This window comes from Rhinolophus sinicus, chromosome 15 (genome assembly GCF_057876585.1).
Source record: "Rhinolophus sinicus isolate RSI-liver-muscle chromosome 15, RSI-T2T, whole genome shotgun sequence".
Classification (NCBI taxonomy): Eukaryota; Metazoa; Chordata; class Mammalia; order Chiroptera; family Rhinolophidae; genus Rhinolophus; species Rhinolophus sinicus.
In genome coordinates, this window is record NC_142515.1 from 55,994,352 (window position 1) to 56,013,337 (window position 18,986).

At 42.0% G+C, this 18,986-nt stretch overlaps 1 protein-coding gene across 2 annotated transcripts; it reads right to left on the bottom strand.

Annotated features, from left to right (window-relative positions):
* Positions 1-441: 441 nt before the first annotated feature.
* TMEM254 (transmembrane protein 254) lies at positions 442-8,645 on the bottom strand. 2 transcript variants are annotated; one of them, XM_019749504.3, is made up of 4 exons: positions 8,486-8,645; positions 6,517-6,620; positions 6,260-6,319; positions 442-2,171 (listed from the first exon to the last, which is right to left on the bottom strand). In XM_019749504.3, exons 1-4 carry the CDS (start codon positions 8,573-8,575, stop codon positions 2,051-2,053), a joined length of 375 nt encoding a protein of 124 aa, XP_019605063.1. In that variant the 5' UTR covers positions 8,576-8,645; the 3' UTR covers positions 442-2,050. The 2 variants fall into 2 exon arrangements, with proteins under 2 accessions (XP_019605063.1, XP_019605062.1); XM_019749503.3 differs by having other exon boundaries at positions 8,119-8,602.
* Between the last annotated feature and the right edge of the window lie 10,341 nt (positions 8,646-18,986).

Sequence of the window (18,986 nt, forward strand, 5' to 3'; positions counted from 1 at the left end):
GGATGCAGTTCATGCGTCAAGACCTGCACCATTTGCTCCCTCAAGATTCCTTTTTGCTGTAAACCATGATCATACCCCAAACGAGATCACAGGACTTTACACTCCTGGCATTTATAAAGTCAAGGCTGCTCCTCTCACTTGCTGCTAGACTGTGTCAAATGCTGAATGAAATTTAAATGGAAACCAGAGGACAATCCTACAACGAAAGGGGACATTCATGTCCACCTGTAGCTGTGTGTGTGTGGACTTAAGTGGGCTGCAGACAGCTCTATAAGCATGAGGAGTGTCTGCCCCACAGCTAGGGCATTCTGCATTTATCAGTGAACAAAAAATCCCTGGTATCTAAACTGGACTAACAGTTCCATAATAGTGTCTATTTGAGAAAAGACAGAATCAGATGTGTGACAATATATCCAAACTGACACACAAAAACAGCACTGATTGAAGAGACAATTCATAGCATTTTATTTAAGTTAATCAATTTCATTCAATAATCGGCCATATTGTTCCTGGAACCATTAATATTATTGTCATTATTTCCCTTGGAAAGGACCATACTTTTAAAAAATCTGGGTTGGACTTCCATGATGTTTAACTCTAAAATCTTTTCCCTTATCAAAAAGCAACCCCTTCATCATAAGAGAAACAGAGAAAGACTGAGATTTGTAGAAATTGATCTCCACCAGAAACAATTCTAGTCCATAACCTTTCAGGATTGTGCTTTTTCTTGGGGCCTCTTTTTACGGGGAGGGGGTTGTTTCTCATGAATTTTGCTTAAGAAAATAACACGCCCTATTGCATCATGGAAGGAAAAGGTCTAGTCCCTAGTGAACAAGCAGGTGGTTCTCCAGGAAAGGAGCCCTCATGGTTCCTAGAGGTGACAGTCATTCTACCAGGGTCGGGGACAGAGTCAATGAACCTCCTGCCCCAACCAATCAGTAGTAATAAGGTATAATGAGGTAAATGGGAGAGACAGTAACCAGCTCGATCACCCATGGGCTAGAATCCCTAGGACAGGAACGTCTGAGTTGGAGTAAGACAAAGCTGGAGGGAGACATCTACAGAGTCTGGAGAAAGGGACCAAGAATAGGAAAGTGTGAAAAAGATACAGGTATCCCACCAGGGAACCCAAAGCAACTTGGTGCTACCATTCGTGAGCTGTCCCCTGCTTTTCTTTGAGATGAGGGTACCCTGAATGGGTTCTGCAGTTTTCACATAAAAATTGGAATGATCCTGGAAAGTGAAATCAGAGTTTCCCTCCTTTGCTCAGTAAACACTGATAGAACACCTGTGTGCAAGGCCATGGGGCAGGTGCTAGAGGAAAAATAAAGCTGACTGAGATGTGGTGCTGGCTTGAAGCAGCAATCCAGCAGTGGCCACCAGAGCCCTGTACACTACACAGCACTTTGTCCCAGGGGACAAGTGGAGGGAAGGGTCACTCTGGCTGGCAGGATCAGGAAAGGCATTCCTGAGTCCTCTCCTCCTGGGTGTCAGCTTGTCCTTTGTGACTGTGTGTAAATGCTCAGCCCACCCCACTCCAGGGACTTGCTTATCTTCCTTGTCTTTCTCGGCAGTGTGAGAAATGGAAGTTTGAGATGGTAAGATCCTGCCTCACAGGTGCTAATAATAAATGTGTGTGGAAGACGGGTCACTCCACCTGGGTCCAGAAAGGTAGAAAAAATTTTGGGAAAGGAGAGCTAAGATGGTGGTGGGAAGGGTACCGTGTTTTGGTCAGAAGGTGGGAGCAAAGGTCTACTAATAAGCAAATTTAGTAGATGGCTTAAAACAGATGATAGGGAGAGAGCACCAACATAGCCTGGGAAATCAGGAAGGTAGCTGGAAGCCCTCTGCCAAATAGGCTAGTGTGCAGATTAGAAAAGCTAAAATCTTTTCCCGTTATCTACTAAAGTTCAATCAGAGCATATGATATAATCAATAGCTAGAGGATCTTAACTTTCTAGAAGATAGAAAGATGGAATAAATACAGCACCCCCCAAAAAAAAGGTGAGATTGGATATCAAAGAGCAGAGAAAGCTTTTGTGTATCTTCTTTAAGTTCGTTTTTGGTGTTTTGGTCGGTAAGCAATCAAGATGGAGAGGGAGGCTATCCCAAAGAGGAAAGTCTGCAGGAACCAGAGGAGTCGAGCCCGACCATCCGTGATGCCTTTAGACCTAAAAAACAAAAAGAAAAATTTAACCACCAGAATTTGAATGTTATGTCCTCGGAAGAGTTATTGCCTTCAATTTTTAAAAAAATATCCTGCTTCTATCTACTTTGAGTTTATTTTGCCATTTTCTTCCAGCTCCTTAACGCGAATGGTTAGTTCATTTATTTTCATTTTTTGTGTGTGCATTTAGAATGGCACAATCATCCCTGAGAAGCAGTCTGGCTACTGCCCGGAGCATTGTATTATAAAACTGTTTCTAGCGTGATTTTGATGAGTGGATAGAGGTAAAAAAGGAGTGGGATGGCTTTAGAGCAAATGTTTTAAAGATAGACCAATGTAAAGCCCAGCTTGGACCGCTGTGACCTTGGGCAAATCACTCACTCTCTCTCAGAACGAGTTTCTTGTCTGAAAAATAGGAATAATAATATTTATCTCATCAAGTTTTGAGATGATTTATAAAATAACATACACAAAATACTTAGTAAAGGGCCTGGCATATAGTAATAATAAACACCTGTACTCAACTGCTTAAAACAAAGCTCAAAAGAAAATGACCCAATTGAAGTGAATGGATTTTTACAGTCTCATCTGTATATAAATAAGCCTCATATGGATGACTTTTAATTTAAAACAAAATTTAACTACAACATATGTAAAAACGATATACAGTTGACCCTTGAACAATGTGGGGGCTACGGGCAGTGACCCTCCACACAATTGAAAATCCGCGTTTAACTTTTCAACTCCCCCAAAACTTAAGTACAGCCAGCCCTTAGTATCTGCAAGGGATTGATTCCAGGACCCCCTGCAGATACGAAAAAAAAAAATCAAAGAATGCTCAAGTCCCTTATATAAAATGACGTAGAACAATGCACACAGTCGGCCCTCCACATCTGCATTGAATCCATGGATGCCAAACCCGTGGATATGGAGGGCCGACTGTATTCACTGAAAAAAATTAGCCTATAAGTGGACCCATCAACCGTAATTTTCCACACTAACAAATTAAAGGAGAAAAATCCTATGATCATCTTAAGTAATGCATAAGCATTGATAAATTTCAACATCCATACTGAATCAAGGTTCTCAGCAAACTTAGAAATAGAAAGGAACTTCCTTATTCTGATAGAGGAGATCTACACAACTCTAGAAAAAAACATGATGCAAAATGTTGAAAGCTTTCCCTTTGATGAAGAATAAGGCAAGCATGCCTACTCTCACCACTTCTAATAAACACTGTGCTGGAGGCACTAGCCAGTGCAATAAGAAAGACACATAATTAAAGGATACACAGAATTGAAAGGAAGAAATAAAACTGTCTTTCTTTCTAGACACAATTATATACCTAGAAAATACAAAAATCGACAGATGAACTATTAGAATTCACAAATGAATTTAGCAAGGCCGCTGGGTGTAAGGTCAATAGATAAAAATCGACTACATTCATACATTCTACCAGCAAACAATAAAAAAATGAAATATATGTCAAAGTGGGCCAGGATGCATGAGAAATTCATGTTCACACAGTGTTACTTATAATAGTAAAAATTAGACTTAAAAGCCCATCAGAAGGGAATTTGTAAATATGTAAATAATTAAGGCACATCCATAGGACAAAATACTATGCACTAATAAAATGAATGAGTAATCTTATAGGTAGACATGGAAAAATAGGCATATTTTATATCTATATGTATATATAGATATATTATGGTGGCTATAAAGTCAAACATATAGTCCAATCTTATCTCTGGTTAAATGGAATTCATCAGTTCCTTTTTGCTGCTGCATAGTGGGATTTGGGACGTTACAAATGTACTACATGTCTTTGTGTAGTGATCACTCACTTAAATTTATTCATTCGTAATTCAAAAGGAATATTGATTCTGTTTTATAGTGACCAATGTTACACTGCAACATGTTAGACCATAAAGAAATGATTTCAAGGACATGACAATAGTGCCCTAACCTCTATATGCCTGCTTGCCCTCTGCCTTCAAACACTGGAGAGCAGGATATTCAATTTGAGTCATTTGGTTTTCATTGGAGGCTCCAAATAACAGTAACAAAACAGGTGTCAGGCAGTCCAACAATGTAAGTTGAGGGGCTGGACCACACACCTCCAAGCTGAGATTTCACTGAGAGGCTGAAGAGGACATTGGACAGAGGTCATTTTAGTAAATGACTAAAGCTGAGGCATTTCTTATCACAAGTCAAGTCCAAAGAACAGCTTCAACAGAACCAGTTGGAGAGCTTGACATGAGTCCCCTGGAATTTGGGGGAAGGGAATAACATCTGTTTCAAAAGTTTAAAGACTGGTCTGCTTGCCTGATGGGAGAGCGAAGATACATGGCTGTACTGGGAACTGCACACGCCGGTAGGTTTATCCCATGGAGGGACAAAAAAGCTGTTTTTGTGAGCCATACAGATCCTGTGGAAGCGCACTGGCATGGTGGGCGTAAAAGGGACCCCACCACAGAGGCCTAACCTAAGGGTAGGAAAGACCTCTATAAAGGAGCTTCCCCCCATCCCGATCACTGATCCTGAGGGGAAACTGTAAGTGGTCCTTAGGGGAAGTGCAGAAGGGAGATCCCTAGTGATGGGCGGTTTTCCCCAAATCCACTTCTGGAGAGAAGAGCCAACACTGGGTATGCAGTATCCACAGCACCCAGCTGCCTGTTTACAAGGCAAGACTGTACCCTGTTTCCCCTAACCACTCTCACCATCCCAAGGGGCCACAAGCAGCTGCTAGTGAGTAGGGAAAAAAGGTGGAATGAGAGAGAAGACATTAAATGTGCTCTCTTCCCCATAGCAGGCTCCAGAGTCCCAGCGGATGAGAACAGACTTTCTGAATTAGCTAAGTTTATACTTTCAATGAATAGATTGGACTAGATTGGATAATAGCACAGGAAAACCTACGGAACTGCTTAAGATTTCTTTTCATCCAGGGTTGGGGTGGGAGGCAGACAACAACCCACAGGGTGAATTTACCGTGTTTCCCCAAAAATAAGACCTAGCCGGACAATCAGCTCTAATGTGTCTTTTGGAGCAAAAATTTATATAAGACCCGGTTTTATTTTACTATAAGATCCGGTCTTATATTATATAAGACTGGCTTTTGCTCCAAAAGACATAGAGCTGATTGTCTGGCTAGGTCTTATGTTCGTGGAAACAGGGTTCTTGGAGAGGGGTGAGAAAGAACAAAACTGCTTTCTGCTCCTCTCCTGGAAAGTCCAGCTTGTTTAATCAACCAGAAGATAGAGTAACATAATCTATTTAAAGCACTTAGCAGTGTCTGGCATACTGTTCACCCAATATACATTAATTATTTTTATTAAAACACCTTTTAGTAATAAAGTACCTCATTTTCTATTTTTAGAAGTAATACAACAATAGAGGTGACAGTTAATCTTGACCAGAAAAAAAATGCAAAGCAATTTGGCATTACTATAACCAACTCTTTCATTACACCATACTTTCTCTGTATGCTACATAAGGTACAGGTGTAAAGAGAATCTTTCTAGCACTCTCACATAGTATTCACCTACACTGGCGTCTGCTGAGTAGCTTCTAGTCAAGGGGTTTTGAACTTGCACTGCATCGCAGAATTATCTGTGGAGCCTGTAAAAATAACATATTCCCACTTCTAAAGCAAGGCCTATCAGATCAGGATTGGTGGGTCTGGAAACCAGACTTGTGTATTTTGAAAAAGCTCCTCAGGCGATTCATGTGTGAAACTAGAATTGAGAATCATTGGCCTCAGTTTATAACTCAGCGCTTTTTCAAGCTAGATGTCAGCCTCCTAATCTTTTGTTCTAGTTGGGACTAGGCAGAGAATTTTTTAAAAAAATAAGAAAAATCATCTGAATGAAGTAACTAAATAACCGATTAACAAACACAAATGAAATGAATTCATTCATTAAATATTTATTGGGTACACCTTTGGGCTAGGTTCCGTATTAGCCGTGGGGATTCAACTCTACCCTGAGTGTGCTCTCAGCCTACAAGTGCATGAATTATTTAAATGTGGCTACTCTCAACTTATATCAGATACCAAGAGAAAAGCGACAAAGACCTATTAAAAACACTTACTTGCACAATACCATGGCATACAATGACTCTCCAATGTGAATCAGCCAAGCAATCCAATACCTGAAACAAAGGTCAATCTAGTTTAAGGTGATGGTTATCTGATGATGAAATCGAACACAGAAACCTCAAAAAGAAAGGTGCTTGAATGTGAACTAGCACCAACCACTCTTAGATATATAAAGGCAAGTGCAGGCCTCCCAGGTCTACAGTGAGCCTGGAGCGGCAGTGTCCACAGCCCACTCTGCAGCTCTCCTTACCCGCTGCGTAGGAGGGTATGATGATGGTCCACCAAGTACTGCGTGAAGGGGCCCAGGGGCCCTAGGCTCTGATAAGGAATACTCTGAGGCCAGAAGACAACCCACTGAAAGAGAACCAGAGGCACAGAATACTTATTAGGTCACTTAAATCAGAAAATGTTTGTTTTTGAGAGAGGCTATGAAATAATCCTGATTCTACAAGAATAAGAACAGACCAAAGAAACTCTGAACTAAATCATCTAGGCTTCCACTTTCAACTTCTATTTTCTAAAAGCTATTCTGGTGGGAGATTTATGCTGAGGAAACTGTGGTTTTCAGACTCAGTGCCCAGGTTGGATGACTTTTATTCTTAATGAATGAATTCTACCAAAAACATTATTTTATATAAGTTATTAACAAATTTTAAGAGTTTATGTGCTCTGGCTAGCTTCTTGACTGCAGAAACTACGGCTTGAGCCAAACTCCCATTTAATTTAGAATCCCCTTCTCTTCTTTCACTTTTTCTACCTCTAAAACTGGGACTGATCCACTGTACAAAATTGGAAAATAAGTGAGATCAGGCTCGTGAAGTGCTAACAGCAACTACTTAATCATATAAGGTTTTTGTAATTTTACCAACTTTCCCTCAGTCTGTGTTGTAACCTGTGTCAGTTTAGGCTTTTCTGAGAATAATTAAGACCCAACAGGTCCAAAATTTGTTGTCCCATTCAGATCTCAGCCAAGAACAGTCTTATCTCTCTCATTATGTTGTTACACGCCTAACATTTAAATATAGCATAAAATATCACTGCATCCTCCAAAACCAAGGGGAATGGAAGGGGCAGCATCTCCCAACTCCACAATATCCCAATCTGAAGTCACTGAAGCTTTCCTCCATCTATATTCTAACTAATCAGAGACGCAGAATCACAGAACAGAAATGCACTTTTTCAGCTCAACGCTTCCATTTTATATATGGGGAAATCAGGACAAAGGGAATCAGGCCGGATTTCACAACGACAAACAACATCGTGGACAGGACAAATACACTTCTAATACCCAATCTCCAGGATCTCCGAGGCAAATATCTAAATAGCTTTGCCTTCGTTCAAAATTACAACAACTTAGTCCCCCTACTTTTCCGGGAGTCTTTCCCGTTATCCTTTAAACGAACTCTGTCAGCCAGACAAAAGTAGCTCCTCCTCTCAGTAGAGAATCCTCTACCTTCTTGATTCCACATCTACGCCATAACATTTATATCCTCTCTATCCCTTACCAATTAAATCCTACCCATCCTTTAGGTTTATCCCCGTTTTCCAAGCAATTCTAAACATTCCGCTTCGGAAGCCCTATCCTGATTTCGAAGGCCTACAAAAGTCTGCCAACTTGGCTTTCTCCTGGGTGAGCTCCACTCAGACTCGGTTAAGTCGTGGTAACCGTGGAGGGGCGAGAACCCAATGGCAGAAACACTGTGAAGCCGCGAGGCCATCGAACTTCCGTTTACACGAGTAACCTAGGCAACCGCCAGGCGCGCAAGCGCAAGACCTCGCTCCCACAGCGCCCCTTGCCCTACGAGGGCCTGGTGGGCCCAACACAGATGCCCCGCCCTCTCCAACGCCTCACCGCAAAATATCCCAGCCCCAGCACGGTGACAAGCGAGGGCAAGGGTCTGGCTGTACGGAAGTAGGCGGTACCAGCCTTGCCGGCCTCCGACTTCGCCACCACCATCTTGAGCGATCTAACACAGAGTCGTCGGGTTGGGAGCCGTCCCCGCCCCCATACAGGGAAAGCCTGAGTAGCCGGTTTCTCAGGACTTTGGGCACAGGCGAAAGGCGCGGGCCGACCAATGCGCCAGCATCTTCCTGGGTCTGGTCCCCTCTCCCGCGATTCCGAGCGCGCGGGGGCTGGAATTGCGCCTGCGCGACCTGTCCTCGCTGGCGGGCGCAAATCCTGCGCTGAAAGGAGCGCTCACTCCCCTCCCTGCCTTTACCGTGTAATAGCCGAAGGAGAGGGTGATGACGGCGAACCAGAGCAGACTTCCCCTCTGGAAGTAAGCCTTATCGCTTCCTGTCGACCCCATCGCTGTAGCACACGCCTTGGGAAGCGCCGCAGGGCACCCCTTCGCGCGGAGATGGAGGCGGGGCCTCGGCGAGCGCTACTCCCTTTCACCTTCAGCGGAGGAGGGAGAAGATTCTTCCGGTTCCAAAACCCGGGGAGCGAGACTTGCTGGACCGTGGGCTGCCCGGCTGGACATCATCTTGCAAGGGATACCCCCTCTGAGTGTCACTTTCCTGGGTTTAAGATAAAGGTGTCGGAAACAGGTGGTGGTTTACGCACTAGTCTAATAACCACGAGTCTAATTGTTGAGCTTCAGCTCAGCTGTGCTCTGAGAAATAATGCTCTTCCTTTTCATTAGATGTATCGCACCATGGGGCACAGCAGTTACGAACAGGGGCTGTGGAATACATTGCCTGGGTGTAAGCCATGGTCTACCACCAACTTTTTGCGTACGCTTAGGCTGGTTAACCTAACCTGTCTGTGCCTTAATTTCTCTTCTGACACCCTCTCCACATGTGACAGGAGTGGCTACATTCTTTACCCTCTAGGTATCCGTATTGCCATCCCTTCTGGATTGGTAGCGAAATCTCTCACCCCATTATACTTTATCTCTCTCCCCTCTAGATGGATTAATCACCTAAACATTGAAAACAATGAAGAAAATACGGAAGAAGAGTTTTACAACCTTTGACAGAGGGGAAAGGAACTTAGCAAGCTATTAAAATTACAAGCCATAGAAGGGAAAGATTGAAAATTTAACTGCATCTAAATTTAAAACTTCATTTTGATGAAAGGCACCATAAAGTTGAGGGACTTGGAAAAAGTAATTCTTCAGTATATGTAATAGTCAAATGAGTAAAGGATATGAATGGAACATCCTTAAAAGAGGAAGTTTGAATGGCCAAGAAACATGAAAAGATGTTCAACCTTAATGGCAATTTGGGATGTGCAAAATAGAGCAAAAATAAGATTCTGTTTTGGCCTACAAGGTAGCAAGACACTATGAAGAACTATAATTAAAAGCATTTGGTATTTGAAACACAAGTCAATGGAAAATGATACTCCAGAGGTAGATCTTTCATACACCCAAGCATTTATTTTATGATACAGCTAACATTTCAAATTAAGGAGGAAAGAATGAACTATTTGTTAAATTGTTTTAGGATGATTGGTTATCTGTTTGGAAAAAATATTTTAAATTCTACCCTCTACTCAACACCCAAAAAAATAATACAGTATCATGAGGTACAGAGACAATAGTCCCCCTAGGGAAGTTCTAATGACTAGCATGGGATGGGCATGTGCTGCTGCAGCAAAAACCCCCACACTTTTCTAGGATCATGCGTGTGGGAGGAGAGCAATCTAAACAAATTTATGAAAATATGGATAACATTGTGTGTCCAGAGAATTAGGAGCAACTTGTTGTTGCAAGAAGGAACATTGAAAATTAGTGAAGGAAATTGAGGCTGAAAAGGCAGGTAGTGTCCTGGTCATGAATGGCATTAGGTGTCAGACTAAGAAGTTTTGAAATGCTCCCTTAGCCAAGGTGAGTCAGTGAAGAGTTTTTCTTTTCTTTTTTAATCAGTGGAGTGAAAATGTCTGATGTGTGTTGGATGGAGGTAAAATTTTAGGAAGCAGGGAAGGCGAAAGGCTGATAAAGTAGTATAGGGAAGGAGCAAAGGTTAGGTCATTCATTCAAATATTCAAAAATATTTCTGAGGACCCATTTAGTGTCAGGTGCACTGCTAGGACCCGGAGATACAACAGTAAATAAGACAAATGCAGTCCAGGCTTCAGGTTGGGCACAGTGTAGTTCTGATGACAGGCAAATCAATAGGGATTGACTAGAGACAGCATAACAATGTTTTAATGCACTGACCCTTTTGAACTTAGAGTATGAGATCCTGCATTCAGGGGTTACAGACAGAAATGTCCTCAGTGCATTAAATGAACAAATGAGTGAAAGGGGCAGAGATAATCCAGTAGGGGTGAAACTCTGCGGGAAACAGGGTGTTCTGCCTAAAAATCTTCAAATTATGATGATGATTAGATTTTGTGCAGGATTTAAGGGCACTGATTTTTTTATATGTGCTTGAGATGTGATTAATTTAGAGGTGGCATAAAGTAAAAATAAATGTTAACTATTCTTCTTACTGTTGTTACACGTTAGTGAACTGAGTGCTGTGATATGGGAGAAAAGGACTAACTGATCACTAAAATTCAGTTTGAGAAAATACAAGTCATTGAATGAGTAATAACATAAAATCATCTCAACAAAACCAACGTGTACAAAACCAGTTTGCTAAATCATCTGTTTGCCAAAATCATCAAATTGTTGGAGTGTGGCTTTAATGCTTCAGTAGGGATATTAAATAGCTTTGTCAGACATGTTTACTTTTGGTCTTCGGGTGACTTTACTGTTTATATTTTGTGATTCTTTTAACATGTCATTTCCTGTTTTGTTGACTTTTAGAATATTTAAAGGTGTTTTAGCCGATTTCTCAGGTAGTATGTATATTGTATTAGTTAGGATTAGAGATAGCTGTGAAAAAGTAAACCCTCATTTTACTCCCACAAATCCAGGTGTTGACTTCCAGTGCTAGTGTGGGGGCTCCCATAGGGCGCTTCAGCCTGGTCTTGGTTTACCTCCACTAAGCTTGTGCCTTAGGACATGGGAGCAAGCTTGTGCCTCCCAGACATTCTAATGCTTGCATGAATAATTTTACTCTTTCTTATAGAATACTGCTGCACATTGCATACAATTCAAAAGAGATGGACTTCTCATGTATAACCAATATTTCAGCATAGGGTAAGTGTTCGGACTGAGTCTGAGTTGTTCCAGGATTTGTGCCTGAGAAGCCACAAGCCCAAAGAACGTACCAGGTGGCTGAGTGCGAGACATAGGTTTATTGAGACTTACAGACCAGGGAGAATCTCTGGTGGTGGCCAGCCGGAGGGGTAGTGACCCGCATGCAGGCAGAGAAGAACCAAGGTGATATAGGTCCAGCAAGCAAAGAGCATTTTGTGACTGCCGGCCAGCTCATTTGCCTGTGGGCCAGGTCCCTACAGGAAGGGATGGAAGGAAGTGAAAATGCCTAGTAGTTTTCCACTGAACGTATACATTGGGAGAGAAAAAGAAAAGAGTATCACGTAGAGGAAAATGCAACATCTTTGTAAAAATAAAAAACAAGGAAAAGACGACCCAAATTTGCATAGAGCAATTATAGCACACGGTAGGGTGCTATAATTGAATATTTATTGAATAAATGAATAAATGAAAGAAATATTCTGTTTCAAACATCTGTATAGAAGGAAAATGTTACATTTTTGAAGTAGACAAACTGAGGACTAACCATATATGGGGGGCATTTAAGTTTAACTTTTAACATCACAATGGAGACAATGAATAAAGAAATTCATAGAGTCCAAAATGTGGGGGACATATTCCAAAATTCTTGGTGGGGTGGGGGGGACTCAGAGAAAAACACTTAAAGCAAAACAAAACTACAGAACATCAAATTCTTAAATTCACCTGTTGTTATTGCTGCCTTTTTTTTCTTTCCCCCCTTCTTCTGCCTCCCCCCCACTCTGGTTCAAGCCGTTGTTTCTCAGTCTAGCTGTGTAGGACACAGCTCCCTGGCCCATGCTGGTATTATATGAGCCTTGCTCCCTACCACCCTCCCCAGGGGTTGGGTCACCGGTTGTCAGTTGGCTGCTCAGGGCAGCTCACAGCAGCTCTCGCCAGCTGCCAGCCGCTCATGGTGGCACACGGTAGTCCACAGCAACCCACCGCAGCCCGCAGCAGCCCACGCCAACCTCTGGCTGCTCACGCCAACCTCTGGCTGGCTCACGCCAACCTCTGTCTGGCTCACGCCAACCTCTGGCTGCTCACGCCAACCTCTGGCTGCTCACGGCAGCTCATGCCAACCCAGCTCCAGGGAGAGCTGCTGTTCACAATTTTAGCTGTAGAGGGTGTAGCTCACTGGCCCATGTGGGAATTGAACTGCCCATCTTGTCGTTAGGAGCAGGCGCTCCAACTACCTGAGCCACCAGGCTGGCCCACCTTTTTCTTTTTAACCAGATTGTTTTAATTAAATTGCTGTGTTGATCAGCTTGCTTTTGACTAAATGATTTTCTTCTAAAGTCACCTGGAACTCTTCTTTGTAGCACCTGAAGCAGACGTATAGACCAGGATGGCAGAGAGTATCTCAGTAGCTGGAAATGACATAGCCTAATTGGAGCTAAGAGTTTGCAGGAGGGCACAGAGTCTCAAAGGTGAAGCTAAAAGGGAAGTGGTAGCCAGGTCATGAAACTCCCTGTTAGGCATTCTAGTAAGTTCTAACTTTTTCTTGCCGATGATTGTCGGGAGTTAAGAACTTCTTAAAGTTCATGTCATGTTGGTTTTCTGAGAGCAGAGGCTGAATTTTACTGTTCACAGCTGTATCACAGGGCTCAGTACACATCTGGTATATACTGGGCTCTTATTGTTATGAAGTATTTTTAAAAAGCATAAAGGGCTTAGTCTATATCCCTTGAAGCCAAGCTTAATATAAAGAATCTAAAGTAAGAGTTTTCAAGAAAAAAATAAAAGTTTGGTGACTTAGGGAGAAAGATTAACCGTAAGACTGGGCAATTTAAGGGCTGATTTGTGGACCTTTGCCAGTGACGTCTAGACAATGGAGTGGGAACAGAGGCAAGACTGACTGGAGTTGAGAAAAGAATGTAAAGCAAGGAAGTGAAGGTCTGGTAAAAATGGTTTTTGAAAGCAGCCTGAAAGAGAAGGAACTGAGAAGGTCGCCACCTAGTGTGAATTAAATGTACTGAGAAAAAAATAAAACCAAAAAAGCATATCTGAATTTTGGATTACTGTGGGGGAATAAAAAGCTAGGGAAATTAGTTCAGGTTCAACCTTATTTTGGTTTACTCTGCTCTTTTCATTTCCAAACTCCTCCAACACTTCCAGCTCTGCAAATATTCCCCTCGACTACCTCAAAGCACCTGGTACTACCCAAAAGACTTGTTAAGCTATCAAGGCCTCTGACCCCAAGCTGATAGCATAGGACCCTCTACAGTCCACATTCATTAACATGACCTCCTATGATTTCATCTGCCCATCAAGTCTGTTCCTCATTTGTTTTCCTTCATTTTCAGTGGTGAGGCATAATCTATGCTGGAATCAAATCAGAATAATGGGCTCTCCTGTCATCTTCACCTCAGCCATTAACTTCCCCAGTCAAAAACCTTACTTTCACCTGCTTTGTGTTCCTCTAGGCTTTTTCCTCTTAGAGTTTAACCTCAGTTCTCTGTGTTTCGGTGTCTACATACGTATAATGAGTGTAAGTAATATATATCCACATAGGGCCACTACAAGATTTAAGTAAGGTAATATATGAATGATCTTTTCTTTGGGCCTGTCACATAAATTTGTAGCAATTTGTTTAAATAGAAAGGGGATATGTGGATCCCTCTGAATTCAGATGAATTCATCTGAAATAGCTGTCAAGCATGTGTTGTATTTTCCATATGTGGAGCATAAAAAACCCTTCTCCCACAAATGGGAAGATGAAAAGTCCTTTAGTTGTGAAAAAAACTCCAAAGGACTTGTCATACAGGGTGTCATGTGAGGTCTCTGGTCCCGCTCCCCACCTAAGAACACAGAATACGGTGAGGCCAAAAAGGAACACCCATGGAGCCATAGATAGGGGAGTCAGACCGCTATATTCTCGATGGCGGCTGGGTTGCAGACACAGGAAGCAGGAACCACAGGATCCGCAACCTGCCGACCACTTCTCTCTGCCAACCAACCTCACTTGTTAACTGCAATCCACCGTGCTAACTGCAACCTGCTCTTGCTAGCTCAGCCACCATCTTCTTGCTAGCCCCCATTTTCTGCTAGTGTAGCCAGGGCAGTTATATTAGTGGCCAATGGCTCACTGGTTTCAGCTGACGCCAACTAGCCACAGCTGATGGCCATTGAATCACAGTTGATGGCTATTTACTACCCGAGTGAGCAACTTTCCACGTGAGGGCGAGAGCCTGGAAACTGCACTCCTGGCTCTGTCCCCACAGGGCTACAGTTTGCTTATCTGTAAAATGGATTATCTCAAAGGACTGTTTTGGGTTAAGGTAAATGTGGGTTATCTCAAAGGACTGTTTTAAGGATAAGGTAAATTTGCAAATGATCTAATGTCCATAATCCTTAGTCAGTATTAGTTTCTGGTCTCTCCTACTTCCAATCTCAGTATTCCTTCGTCATGATGTATCAAGTAATGTGGATCATCTCTGGCCCTAACAAAGCTGTCCTCACGGTTGCCTGTCGTCTACAATATAAGGTGATAGTGACAAGCATGAGGTCAGAGGCTCACCCTGTGGTCTAAACCACTGTGCTCCAGTGTCCTCGAGTTACATGGGGATAAAATAGTACCTACTTTATAAGGGTGTTATTGGGATTAAATAAGAAACTTAGATTCATTTGGTGCTCAATGAATGAAAGCTAGGTTTTGAAAAGGTGGATTAGGTAAAGTGATCAACAGTTGTGTGTGGGGGTGAGGGAGGTGTGTCTGGGGTCGGCACCAGAGTATGTTAATGCTATTCCAGAGGTAATGACTTTATCACTCAGAATGACCCCAGACTAGAGAGTCAACATGGCTTCCAATGGTGAGTTTCTCTGGTAAGATGCAGCCTATCTGATGTACTAGAGTTTTGTAGGGGTTTGAGCTTTTATCATGCAGGGACTCTAGTCCTGCTTCCCACACAAGAACACAGGATGTGTTGAGGCCAAAAAGGAACACCAACAGAGCCACAGATAGGGGAGTCATACCACTATATTCTCGATGGCGGCTGGGTTGGAGACACAGGAAGCAGGAGCCACACAATACACAATCCTCCTTCCGCTTCTCTGCCAACCAATGAACCCCTTGTTAACTGCAAGCCACGCTTGCTAGTTCAGCCACGGTAGTTATATCAGTTGCCAATGGCTAACTAGTCACAGCTGATGGACAACTAGTCACAGTTGATGACCATCTACTACCCGAGTCAGCACCTTTCCACGTGAGGCAGAGAGCCTGGAAACTGCTCTCTGGGACTCTGTCCCCACAGCTTTCATTTCTTAATAGAGCAGGTTTATAGGCTGGGGAGAACTCGTGTCACTGATGTAATTGTCTGTGGCTTCCGTAGAGTGGAATTGGGCAGTAGGATTTTCTGAGGGGCTCAGGAATTTAAAAATAAACTTTTGTTTACATTTAAAGGGATTTTTAAATCAATTATATTTCAATAAAACTGGGGGTGGGGGAGAAAAAGTAGAACCAACCTAAATAAATCTCCAATAATATGGAATTGGTTAAAAGAAAGAGTACTGGGGCGGCCGGTTAGCTCAGTTGGTTAGACTGTGGTGCTCTTAATAATAAGGTTGCCTGTTCGATTCCCACATGGGCCACTGTGAGTTGCGCCCTCCACAACTAGATTGAAACAACTACTTGACTTGAAGCTGATGGGTCCTGGAAAAACACACTTAAAATGCATAAAAAAGTTAAAAAAGAAAAAAGAAAAAAGAGTTCTTATATTTTAGAGATATACATCAGCTCCTCGAATAATATTTCATTCAACGTAGTTTGGTTATAACGTTGATGAGATTCTGTAGGAACTTAATTCTTGTTTATATCAATTAGTCTATGTTAAAATTGGCTTCCTTAAACATAGTTTCACTGAAAGTCACAAAACCTATTGACAATTTTAAGTGAGAACTTACTGTATAGGAAAGTATTTTTGGGTGAAACAATATGTCTGGAATTCACTTCAGAATAAAGAGGGGGGTGTTGAGATGAGTGGACTGGGTAGGCGGATGAAATAAGATTAGCCATGTATTGCTATATATTAGAGTTGAGTGATAGAATCATCAGGTTCATTATACTTTTCTCTGTTACTTTTGTGTATGTTTTTAAATTAACAGGATTAAAAAGTAAAAGAAAACAAAACAAAAACCTTCCGCAAATGAAAAGCGCTGTACTCGGCCGGCCCGGTGGCTCAGGCGGTTAGAACTCCATGCTCCTAACTCTTAAGGCTGCTGGTTCGATTCCCACATTGGCCAGTGGGCTCTCAACCACAAGGTTGCCAGTTCAATTCCTCGACTCCCGCAAGGGATGGTGGACTGCGCCCCCTGCAACTAGCAACGGCAACTGGACCTGGAGCTGAGCTGCGCCCTCCACAACTAAGACTGAAAGGACAACAACTTGAAGCTGAATGGCACCCTCCACAACTAAGATTGAAAGGACAGCAACTTGACTTGGAAAAAAGTCCTGGAAGTACACACAGTACACACTGTTCCCCAGTAGAGTCCTGTTCCCCTTCCCCAATAAAATCTTAAAAAAAAAAAAAAAGCGCTATACTGAAAGATTGTTGAAGTGGCCCTGGGTTTTTTTTCCCCTAGTTCACAAGTGATTTGCTATTCCGTGAAATTCAGAAATAATTTGGAACTTTCCAAGACTGGGATATGGAAGAGACGTGACCCCGCTGTCTCTCTCCTCATTTCAGCTCAGTATTGTGGAAGAAGACTGTGGCTTCCCTAACCAGGTCTGAAGTAATCCCAAAGCAATTGACAAAGAATAAGAACCGTTTACAGAGAAAAAATTATCCTGGAATTTCTAAATCCACTTTGTTAAGAGCTCCTCTTCATTTTGCAAGCGACGAGACAGATTCAGAGCCTCTCAGTCGGCAGTGAGGGGGTTGCCTAGTGTGAATAGCTTACAACCTGTAATAAGACTCAAATATTTCAATGTGCTGGCATTTGAAGATTAGATTAGCTACTATGTGGGCAAGGCATGTACTGTGAACACAAATAATGGTAAATTCCTTCCTGTTCCCCTAAATGTTTCCTCAATGAAGATTAGGAAATGAGGACAGTATGGAGTGATCCTTGCACAAACGAGACTAATTAACCCTCAGCAAATGTTAATCTCATTTTTGCTGAGCCCAACCCCACAATCATCAGAAAAAGTCAGGAGGCAATTAGGCAAAGAAGCCCCAGTTTTGCAAAATTCACCTTTCTAGGACAAACCTTTTCCATTTCTTGTGACCATGAACATGTGATGTCACCCCTTGGAGACAGAGGGCTCTCCCATAAATTATTTGCTCCAAGGGTCATAATTTCCATATAAGGGAATAGGGAAGTTATTATTTACCTTTTACCTTAGGAAGTAGCAGAAGATGGAAGACCCAAGGGTATGAACGGAAAGAGGCAGAGGATGGAGGTCATATCTAACCTTCAGGCCAGACATGGGATTCTCTGCACTGTACCTGCCAGGGTCTCAGATAAGGAAGGAGGCTGATTCCCACAGCTTGACTCATAGTATCTTTAGTTCATATATTCTTTCCTTAAACTTCTTAAATTCTGCACTGATGTTGCCTTAATTTATGTGTTTTTGATAAATCTGATATTCTAATTCACTGGCTTGTAAGTTATTCTTTTTTTTTTTTTTTTCCTTTCCTGAAGACCCTGAGGAAATTTTATCTTTAGTCAAATAGTTTTACTAGAATATATCTTGGAGTTAATCATTTTGAATCAGTTTTCTCCAGTACACTGTGAATTCATTCAGTGTCTATATTCAGGTCTTCTATTTCTGGAATATTTTCTTGGATTATTTTATTGTGGTAAAACGCACATAACAGAAAAATTTCCATCCTAACCATTTTTAAGTGCACAGGTCAGTGGCATTAGGTACATTCACGTTGTTGTGCTACCATCATCACCATCCATCCACAGAACTCTTATCATCTTGCAAAACTGAAAGTTTGTACCCATTAAACACTACTCCTCATTCTCCTATCCTCTCAGCTCCTGTCAACCACCATTCTATTTCGTCTCTATGAATTTGACTACTCTACATAAGTGGAATTATACAATATTTGTTTTTTGTAACTGGTTTATTTCACTTAGCATAATATCCTCAAGGTTTATCTGTGTTGTAGTATGTGTCAGAATTTTCTTTCTTTTTTAGGCTGAATAATATTCCATTGTATGTATTACCACATTTTGTTTGTCCATTCATCCACTGATGGACATTTGGGTTGCTTCCATCAATTGGCTACTGTGAATAATGCTGCTATGAACATGGGCATACAAGTTTCTGTTCAAGTCCCTGCTTTCACTTCTTTTGGGCATATGCCCCAAAGTGGAATTGCAGGTCTTATGGTAATTCTATTTTTAATTTTTGAGAAACTGCCATACTATTTTTCATAGTGGTTACACCCTATGAAAACACCCTATGGTTGGAGTCCCACCAACACTGCACATGAATGCCAATTTTTTCACATTCTTGCCAACACGGTTTTTTCCTACTTTTTAATAATAGCCTTCATAATGAGTATGAGGTGGTATCTCATGGTGGATTTGTGTTTTCCTAATAATTAGTAATACTAAACATCTTTTCATGTGCTTA